The sequence below is a fragment of the Poecilia reticulata genome, linkage group LG6, assembly GCF_000633615.1.
Source record: "Poecilia reticulata strain Guanapo linkage group LG6, Guppy_female_1.0+MT, whole genome shotgun sequence".
In the NCBI taxonomy this organism is placed as follows: domain Eukaryota; kingdom Metazoa; phylum Chordata; class Actinopteri; order Cyprinodontiformes; family Poeciliidae; genus Poecilia; species Poecilia reticulata.
Window position 1 is genome coordinate 112,721 of NC_024336.1, and position 10,807 is coordinate 123,527.

Below are 10,807 nucleotides of genomic sequence, written 5' to 3' on the forward strand. Positions count from 1 at the left end.
ATTATCTGGCTGCTTAATGTTCTTGTTTAACTTGATTTTTGTGTGTAGGTTGGCCTGCTACTGTTTCAGTTTTTGATTTGTTTCAATTTCATTTTTTTTTTTGTTTTAGTTTACTTACTTTTAGATGGTTGTTGTTGATTAAAAGAACTTTTCTTGTTTTGGTTTTGTTTAGGGAAAGGGAGTTTCTATTGTAGCCCGCTCGCTTGTTTTAAACTGGGACCTATGCTGTCCTTGGGTCTTAGGCTGTTTTATTTAGATTGAGATCAGTGGAAGGGGAGTTTTTCTTTTCTTTGCTTTTTTCACCAGGGGTTTTTGTGTGAGTGTGCTTTTGTTGGGGAACACTTAGGTGCATTTAGTTGTATTTGTGTTTTCTTTATTATTCCTCCCCCAGTCTAATTTTATCTAATTGGGTTTTAATTATTTTTCAGCTTTAAGGATCCCAGGGCCAGCATAGACTCCCACTTTTAGAGTGGTCACTTGGTAGAATAAAATWAATTGACTATTTTTGCTAATTTGTGAATTCAATAAACTGTTTGTAATCTGCAGCAGTGCCTCTGTCATTTTTACAAACTTATCTGTGTGACCTGTAAAAAAAGGATCTAGAGCTGTACCCAAGGTCACATGACAATATAGACATCAAGCCTGATGGCATCATGTAACAGACTGAATGTTCTGTTTTGGTGTTTTTGCTACTTTTTTGTGTGGGAAATGTTTGTTTTTTGGTGTTGATTCCCCTGATTGGTAGTCTCTGCTCCTTCAGCTGTTGTCTGTAGGACACACGGAGACTTTACGCTCTGTGTAGCGCGTAAAGTCGACACACACAGCGAGAAAAGGCAAAATAGAAGTGGTGTTTGGTTCTTCACCTTTTTATCAGCTTTATTGTGGCGCACTGTCTGCAGCCCCTGCAATTCCTAAAAGTTAAACAAGCGACAAACTGAACTAATCATCAAACTACAGCTCCTACAGCATATTTAAAATAAAACGATTGACCAATATAAGAGAAATTTGCCCCTTCTTGCATCTTGACAGAACTAACAGAAACAAAATTGTTTATAGATTTGTATCATGGAGAATTTATTAAACATCAGTTTTCTCCTCTTTATTTTAAGTCSTATTTAATATATCTGATAACAAATGATGGTGCTACGAATATTTTTGTGACAGATTTCTGCTCGTCCTGCATTGGGATAAAATGGTTTTCTGGACATAACTCAATGAATCACATAGTGACTAATGGGCGCTGTCCAATCCAGTAATGCATATCAATTAGTATGAAAGACATAAAAATAATTAAGTATACTATATTAAGAAATTATATTTAATCCTCAATGCTACATGAAGGTCATTTTGAAACGATGSAAGTTAAAAACAATATTTTGCAACAAGTAAATTAAGTCCAATGTTAGGTCTGTGTAAGTTTTATTTATTTATATATATACACACACTGACATATGCTGCCACCCCTGAAAAAATCCCTGCCCCCCTCTTGCCACCCCATAAATATTTTTCTAGCCCTTATTAACAGGTGCTCTGCTAATGAGTCAGTTTGCTGGCTGAACTCAATCACCATTTTATTGAGCTTATAATATTAACATTATTGCTATCAGTAACAATAACAGACATAATGGTATGTCAGATCAATATGCAGTAATAAATATGGATATTCAGGAATCAGGACTATATAGGATCCATCAAAAGAATAAAAAGGGTTCATTGTTCTAGACTTTTGTTTCAAAACGGCAGTGATGGATGTTTACACTACTACTAATAATAATAGATTTATTTTATAATGCCTTTTATATCTCGAGATCTCAAATGACTGGAAGTTCTAAAAATTAAAGTATTAATTAAAAATTAAAATAAAAGTCTAAGAAAGTGAACCCATTCGTACAAAGCTGATCTTGAAATTGCTGTGTGGCTCTTTACTGTGATATTGAGCTTTATTTGGCTCTTAATGCTGAACTTCGTYGCCCCTGACATGAGCTAAAGTTAAAAAATATATATTTTCAGGTACGATTTGAGTAATTTCAGTTATTCTATATATTACATTTGTTTCTTATATATATGTACACCGTAGGGGGGAATATGTTACAACACGGGAAGATAATACGGGAGCACGGCGGGAAAGAGGGGTAAAATACGGCAGTTCCCGTCCAAAAAAGAGGACTTGACAGGTATGTACGACACTCTTTGATGTTATAAATTCCCTCTGATTATCAATTGACGTCAACACTCCAGTCCGGTAGGTGGCGGTAAATGCCCTTTAAGTCGGTTTGCCAATCGCCAAAAAAACACAAAGGAAGAAATATCCCTAAGTAAAATCCGTTATGGCCGCCTGCGAGCGAACAGCAGACTATGGTATGTTAAAGTTTGACACCTGTCTGTGGCTATTCACTGAAAGAGTTGATATGTTTTAAGTATGCACAGTGTGGGGTGGTGAACGAAAGCAGCAGGAACTACATTCACTTTTCAATTCATCCTTCACTACATACAACATTAGCTTTTGATTTAAACCTTTTGACAWGCAACTAATCTGTGAAAAAAGGGTTTGAATCTTTCGGAGCCCACAGCTCTATTCTACATCAAAAAGGATTTTAAGTTCAGTTTAGTTGAAACGAATTCACATTTAACTCAATTTTAAGACAAGCCCACAGATCAAATTCMTACCCGCACACAAACTCTCGGACTTGATMAAGTACAATAATACAAGGGACCAACACCAGCATGTATGCATGTTTTACGTGGAATAAAGCTTTCCATTATTATTCACACAGGGTCAGTAAACTTACTGAATAGACTTTTATGAAGTGTTTGTTCGCATTTTTTATTTTTTGCAGAACTGATCTGAAAAGTGTAAGCCGCAAAGGTTTGATTAACAATTAATTTGTCTATTGACTAATAGATAATTAGAGAAGATTTATATTAGAAAAAAGCCTTGGCTTCCTCCCACCTTTCATGTTCATAAATTTTATTTTCGTCTGTCAGATTCATTTCTTAGGTCTCTGCTCTGTTTGCTCTTATTTGTGCACTTTAGTAAGCCCTCCTTTAGATTTGTTTTTAAATGACTGTCCTTCAGGCAGGGACAGCATATTGGAGCCTTTGAGTTTTCCAGAGCTTGGAGCTGGAAGTCCCAGCACCCCCATTGTGGTGCAGCATCCCAGTGATGAGCTGCTGGTCTGTCTGTTTTGCTCTGAGTCTGTCCCGCTGCTGCAGAAAGACACCCTGCTCAGACACCTGCTGCTGGAACACAAGCTGGTCATCGCTGATATCAAGCTCATAGCCAGCCTCCCAAGGTAGAGCTCTTTGCCTTTGTATGGAGTAACAGAAATGTATGTGTGACCACACTGAGCTGTCTGAGTTCACTTTGTCAGGTACTTGGTTTACTGGAAGGGCAGGTTCCTTGAACAACCAGTCACAGATTTCTGCAGTGTCATAAAGACTAATTCCACTGGCCCAGTTGGTGAGTCCATTGGAACACAACAATTCATGACCTCCTCAAGAGGGACATCGTGACAATCTAATTAATATTTAGTGTCAAACATGGAGAAGCAGCATTCTGCTTCTGGAAGTTTGTTCAAATMTGGAACAAACTTCCAGAAAACTGGAAAACAGCTGAAACATGATTTCCTTTACATCAAGTCTAGAATTCCACCTGTTTAGAGTTGCTTTAGAATCATAAACAAATGAACATTAACCAACATGTTGAATGTTAATTGATAATTTCAAYGATGGCACTTGACAAAATGTAATGTCTGTTACTGGTTTTCACAACAGTTGACTGTATGATGTTTATGATGTTTAAATGTTTGCACTTTGAACTGCCCTGTTGCTGAAAAGCGCTGTACAAATAAACTTGATTGATTGATTGACAGAGAAAAGCCAGAATTCACTTTTACATTTAGGCTTTAATCAGTGTAAAAAAGGGAAGTTTGTGAACACGACTTAACTGCTGATAGCAAGTTATTTACCTTGCAGAGAAACGGGAGGATTACTTCCTACTATGTGACGTCCTCCCAGAGGACCGGATCCTTAGAGAGAGGCTCCAGCAGAAACGACTGGTGAGGATCAGCAACCCAACACTTTTTAAAAAGACAACTGGGACAGTTTTTCCAGCTACATCTTTGGAAATATGGTGTCATCAGTTTTGATGGTTCATTGTAAACAACAACAACAAAAAAAATACTACAATAAATTGTTGTTTTTGTATGTTGCAGAATATATATCAGGTAAGGGCAGGGACGGAAATTTAGTGCAGGATTGCAGCTATTGCAGATTATATTATTTATCCCCACAAATTTAGTCTAATGTAATTTCCTGCATTCCATTCCTGGATYAAAATTCCTTAAGCGCTTTAAAACAGTGTGCTGAAACAAAGTAYGGCACACAGCTACAAGCTGTAAAAATGATATACCATATATGTACATACTTACTGCTGCTAATATATGATGTGTCAGAGCACATCAGAGTTCTGTCAATTTATAAAATTCTCTCTCAGATTTGCTTTCTTAAAAATAACACTTTACTTTAGGAGGAGGTCCTAGAGCAACAGCAGAAGGAGCGTGACGACTGCTACTTCCATCGTCTATGTTTATTCTGCAGTGAGGAGTGCACTGGAAACAGGTCAGAACNCTGGTCATCGCTGATATCAAGCTCATAGCCAGCCTCCCAAGGTAGAGCTCTTTGCCTTTGTATGGAGTAACAGAAATGTATGTGTGACCACACTGAGCTGTCTGAGTTCACTTTGTCAGGTACTTGGTTTACTGGAAGGGCAGGTTCCTTGAACAACCAGTCACAGATTTCTGCAGTGTCATAAAGACTAATTCCACTGGCCCAGTTGGTGAGTCCATTGGAACACAACAATTCATGACCTCCTCAAGAGGGACATCGTGACAATCTAATTAATATTTAGTGTCAAACATGGAGAAGCAGCATTCTGCTTCTGGAAGTTTGTTCAAATMTGGAACAAACTTCCAGAAAACTGGAAAACAGCTGAAACATGATTTCCTTTACATCAAGTCTAGAATTCCACCTGTTTAGAGTTGCTTTAGAATCATAAACAAATGAACATTAACCAACATGTTGAATGTTAATTGATAATTTCAAYGATGGCACTTGACAAAATGTAATGTCTGTTACTGGTTTTCACAACAGTTGACTGTATGATGTTTATGATGTTTAAATGTTTGCACTTTGAACTGCCCTGTTGCTGAAAAGCGCTGTACAAATAAACTTGATTGATTGATTGACAGAGAAAAGCCAGAATTCACTTTTACATTTAGGCTTTAATCAGTGTAAAAAAGGGAAGTTTGTGAACACGACTTAACTGCTGATAGCAAGTTATTTACCTTGCAGAGAAACGGGAGGATTACTTCCTACTATGTGACGTCCTCCCAGAGGACCGGATCCTTAGAGAGAGGCTCCAGCAGAAACGACTGGTGAGGATCAGCAACCCAACACTTTTTAAAAAGACAACTGGGACAGTTTTTCCAGCTACATCTTTGGAAATATGGTGTCATCAGTTTTGATGGTTCATTGTAAACAACAACAACAAAAAAAATACTACAATAAATTGTTGTTTTTGTATGTTGCAGAATATATATCAGGTAAGGGCAGGGACGGAAATTTAGTGCAGGATTGCAGCTATTGCAGATTATATTATTTATCCCCACAAATTTAGTCTAATGTAATTTCCTGCATTCCATTCCTGGATCAAAATTCCTTAAGCGCTTTAAAACAGTGTGCTGAAACAAAGTACGGCACACAGCTACAAGCTGTAAAAATGATATACCATATATGTACATACTTACTGCTGCTAATATATGATGTGTCAGAGCACATCAGAGTTCTGTCAATTTATAAAATTCTCTCTCAGATTTGCTTTCTTAAAAATAACACTTTACTTTAGGAGGAGGTCCTAGAGCAACAGCAGAAGGAGCGTGACGACTGCTACTTCCATCGTCTATGTTTATTCTGCAGTGAGGAGTGCACTGGAAACAGGTCAGAACGCACCAGGGTCAACACTAAGAGAGTGCATGTGTGATTTGTAAGGATGATAGGTTGATAGTGACGACTCCTTAAGTCCTGCAAACAAACTCCGATAGCAGGAGTTCTCCCTGCAATTGGTGGGTCGCCTGTTCGATCTCTGCTCCAACCGTCTGCCTGCTCCACCTCGCCCTCAGAAGGCTCCAACCGCCTTCTGAGGGTGATCAGAAGGGATCGATGGCTTGTTTCTGTCAGTCTGCCCCAGTGGCTACAGTCCAGTAGCTTGCCATCATAAACGTGTGAATATGTGCATGAATGGGAATGACTGCAAGTGTCTTTGAGGATCCTGAAAAACACTATACAAGTCTGATGTCATTTGATTTCATTTAAGGAAATGATTCATGTGGACAAGTTTGAACAGCTCTACTCAGCTTGAGTAAACAGACATTTAGTTATCATATTATTGATCCTTTCCATATTCTGTGTTCAGGGCATGTCTGCTGAACCACATGGCCAGAGAACACTCTTTCAGCATTGGGCTGCCAGACAACATTGTGTATTGCAATGAGTTCTTGGACACACTACAATATAAACTAGACAAGTAAGAACTGACTCTATAGCAGCTTGGTTTCTCTGAAAAACTGCTAAATAGATTTTTCAATCATCCACAGATAAGCAGTGTCAAATGGTTACAATGAGAATAACTTTGGAAATATGGTGTTTTATTTTTAATCGGACGTTGGGGGGGAGAAACCACAAGGACACCATCTGAAGCCTGGATTTCTCTGAGGGTCCTCACTGTTCACAACTAGAACTCAATATGTAGGCTTAAAACATGGTAGAAGTTGATGTAAAAAAACCAAAACAAAACTAGTTTTGTTTTTTCCCATACTGTCAGGACATTTCTCATGAGAACAGTTACACGCATACTGTCAGGACATCTCTCATGAGAACAGTTGCGCACACACACGCGTGCGTACACAGTCGTGTCTCACTATACTGTGTAAATTTGCATTGTGGACTTGCACCTTTTCTCTAAGTCTAATCTCCAGTATATGTCTAACATGAACTCAGTTCACCTCAGTATCATTAATAATAGTGGAAAGTCTGACTCAGTTGTAGAAGTCGTCTGATTTTGCTTTTTTTAATCACATTTAAATATTTCTAATCATAAAGCAAATTTTAATATCAGACATTCTGAGTAAATACAAAACTGCATTTTTCAATTAATGAGTTAATTTATTAATTTCATATGTCCTTTAAACCTAAAAACTGTTTGTGTCAACTCTCCATGGCAGCGACTTCCATCAAGTGTTTGTGATAAGTATCAATGAACCTTGGCTCACTTCTCTTTTCAGAATAGTTTAAATTCAGCCACATTGGAGACGGTTTGAGTCTAATGTGAATCATTTTTTCACATGATGATCTGAAAAAATGTGCCAAAAAAAACCCATTACAACTTTACAAATCTGTAAGAGGACATTACATGTTGTCAGCTCTGTACATTCAACTGTTAGCAAATCCTCATGTGTTTCCAACTATCTCCTGGAATATGGTTAAGCTAGGAGGATCAACAATTTCAGGTCAGACTTTATCAAAAGGCCATTGTTATGGCTTAAATAGGAACCTCCGAAGTTGTCAAACTGCCCACTATCCTGAAAGGTGACATATGGCACTCTGACAACTTCATTTAAGATTAAAGTTTTGAAATTGTCAGATTTAAACACATCTGCAAATGATTAAAGTTCTGCAGTGGCCAAATTGTGTTTCCTGACTACTTGACTGAGTTCTTTAAGTTGAAGAAAGTCAGACAGACTTGGTTGCTCAGTGTGAAGTCCTAGCTGTGCTCCTTAAACATTATAACAATGATTAAAATCAGTCATCATGTTGGTTGGATTATTTTGAAGATACAAACATAGTGTGGTTGATTTTAAACGGTTATGTTTTTAGTTTTATCTTTCTGTTGAAACATGGTATTGCATCAGTTCACAGTATTTCTGCATGCTATAAGTTATTGCTCTCATCTTTACCATTCGTATGGTTTCAGCATACTGTAGTTACTGGTTTTAAAACTGTTTCCATTTAGTTTATTTTTCCTGTTACATAAAGAAGATGTATTTTCTCTCCTCCGTAAGCCTGCAGTGTTTGTATTGTGAAAAAATCTTCCGTGACAAATCTACACTGAAGGACCATATGAGGAAGAAAGCTCACCGTCGCATCAATGCCAACAACCATGAATACGACCGCTTTTATGTGATCAACTATCTGGTAAATTGAAATAAGACTTCAGTTACAATTTTCTTGTTTCAGGATTAGAAAGTCAGAATTCTGTAGCAGTAATCGTCTTCTGTGTGAAATGAATTTTGTAGGAACACTGAAAATAAATCACACATCATTTTACTGAGCTGTCAACTCATTCACCTTGGCTGATGAGCTTTGATTATCCCCTTCTTGAGATTAGGAATGTTTTCCTACCCAGAGTTCCACAACAATCGCTGTATTACAAGTCACTAAGAYGACCTGAAGCAGTTTAATATCTCTTCTTTTTCTAACTTTGTTACCTGACCCAAATATAAATGTAGAAAATTGCATGTTGTTTGAATTTTTAAAACTTTGTTCGACTTTCACTTCCACACTAAAACTGAGTGAGGAAGCAAGGTGAGGCAGCTTTGTTTCAAGAATTAAATGCATAAAAACAGGTGKTTTTATTCATGTATAAACAACGAAGGGAAGTCAAAATTTCAGAGGCCTAATCCACAAGCAATTTGTTCAAAGATAAAAGTTTGAGAAGAGTAGGTCACACTTTTATTTTTCCTTTCGTCCTTTTCCTGTATCTTGACTTTGTTCTTAACTTGAGGTGCTAATGAAGAAGTCAGTGCATTCTGCTCATTACTTGGTTCTCTTGTAAGGAACTGGGAAAAACCTGGGAGGAGGTTCAGAGTGAGGACGACCGGGAGCTGGTAGATGTTGAAGATGAGTAAGTATCTTCATCAAAATCTACATGGAGAATTTCAGGTCGGACGCCTGGGTTTTTCTAACCGCATCCAAACAGCTGGATGCCAAAAGCTAAATCAGTTTTAAACATGGAATTGAATGACACATGGACAAAATTGTTGATATCCCTCAGTGTTGTAATGTAATGCAATGCATCTATAAWGTACATACAATGGAGGGTTTTGATATGGGTGATATGGGTAGTTGCCCAGGGTGTCATCAGTAAGGGGTATGACACCCAAAAACTACAAAATAAAATATATCTCATCTGTCAGTTGTCCCCTGAACAGGTTTGCTACTACTTGGTTTGCAAGTGGAGTGGAGTAAGTTTCCCTTAGTTACTGAGACTATACTAACTGCATTCTGATGCAAAAAAAATCAGATAATTGCTTCCTTGCATTGCAGAAGGATCATTGCAGATTTGTTTCCCATTAGCAAATCCGGCTCTGCACCAACATTCAGTTGAAATGTCAAAGCCACACTGCTTGCATGGCTCTCGCACTCAACAGGAATTTATAAAAGTAGACAACTTTGTCCACATGTGTGTACATCCACGTCATACAAGACCATCTCTTTTTTTTTTATGAAGGGTGTGAATTTGCTTGCTCTCTCTGACTAACATTTACGTCCACAGTGACTGGTCTGACTGGCATGCCCATCCTGTTTCTGCCGTTTGTCTCTTTTGTGACCATCAATCAGAGACAATGGATCAGATTTATATACACATGAAGGTAAAGTATGCTTATGAAAAATACAGAGATTTTAGAAAAGAAAAGAAGCAGTGTTTTCTTTTTTTCAATAGCAGGTTGTTGAACACAATTGTGATCGTGTCTCTGATTCTGTTGTCGGGTTATTTTTGTAGGACTCCCATGGTTTTGATCTTCATAACTTAAAGATGGAGCTAAGTAAGTAAAATATGTACACAGAACATTATCACCAAGCAGCAACTTTTTATTACCCTAATTATCAGCTTGATTTACAAAAGAGACTATATATACCACCTCCTGTCAAATTTTAATCGGAGTTTGATGGATTAAACGATATCAAAGCCCGCCCCCTTTAACTACCCCTCTCCCCTCCCCCTCCCCCATAGGACGTTTGTGACCTCCTGACCTTCCCCCATGGAAAGTTTGTGACCTCGTGACCTTCCCCTATGGAAACTTTGTAACCTCCCCCCATAGGACGTTTGTGACCTTGTGAACTTCCCCTATGGAAACTTTCTGACCTCTTCCCCTCCCCCAATAGGACGTTTGTGACCCTGTGACCTTCGATACCCTTCAGTCAAATTTTAATCGCAGTTTGATGGATTAATTGATATTAAACCCCTCCCCCCCACACTTCCTGTGACCGGAAATTCCCCACCCCACGAACAAAAACTTTAATCATACGCGGACCTCCTGACTTCCCTCGGTGACCATCTGCTCGTCGTTAACTCCTCCCGAACTCTTTGAATTAACCAATAGAAACGGAATCATTTACTTGTAAGTGAATAAATAAATATACTATATTATAAACCATGTTGAGTTAGATTAGGAATAATGTAACTATCTCAGGTTTTAAACAGTTTGTCTTTTTGCTGCGTGTGCATGCGTGTGTATCTGTCATTAAAGAGGGGGGCCGGGAAGTCTTGCTGCGGGTGTGCGTGCGTGTGTGTCCTCAAGCATGAGAAACCGGCAGAATACGTCAGACATTCCTTCTGACAATAGCTTACAGTGCATTATTTGATGTTGAACAACAGACTTATAGCTAGGTATGAGGRATACCTATGAAGGAAAACAACAGTGTAACTGTTTTACTGCAAATATTTAGCTTACGGTGCGTTATTTGGTGT

At 38.1% G+C, this 10,807-nt stretch overlaps 1 protein-coding gene across 2 annotated transcripts in view; it reads left to right on the plus strand.

The window, feature by feature from the left end:
* The first annotated feature begins 2,234 nt into the window (after positions 1-2,234).
* Positions 2,235-10,807, plus strand: part of znf277 (zinc finger protein 277) — a 16,081-nt gene continuing 7,508 nt past the window's right edge. The window contains exons 1-10 of one of the 2 annotated variants that reach the window (XM_008410685.2): positions 2,235-2,358; positions 3,077-3,293; positions 3,372-3,460; positions 3,976-4,058; positions 4,529-4,620; positions 6,473-6,583; positions 8,118-8,250; positions 8,892-8,959; positions 9,611-9,707; positions 9,839-9,881. In XM_008410685.2, the coding sequence (XP_008408907.1) occupies positions 2,328-2,358; positions 3,077-3,293; positions 3,372-3,460; positions 3,976-4,058; positions 4,529-4,620; positions 6,473-6,583; positions 8,118-8,250; positions 8,892-8,959; positions 9,611-9,707; positions 9,839-9,881 (964 nt within the window). In that variant the 5' untranslated portion in view covers positions 2,235-2,327. Of the gene's footprint in view, positions 3,294-3,371; positions 3,461-3,975; positions 4,059-4,528; positions 4,621-6,472; positions 6,584-8,117; positions 8,251-8,891; positions 8,960-9,610; positions 9,708-9,838; positions 9,882-10,807 lie in introns of both variants that reach the window. The other variant, XM_017305329.1, reaches the window with a different exon arrangement.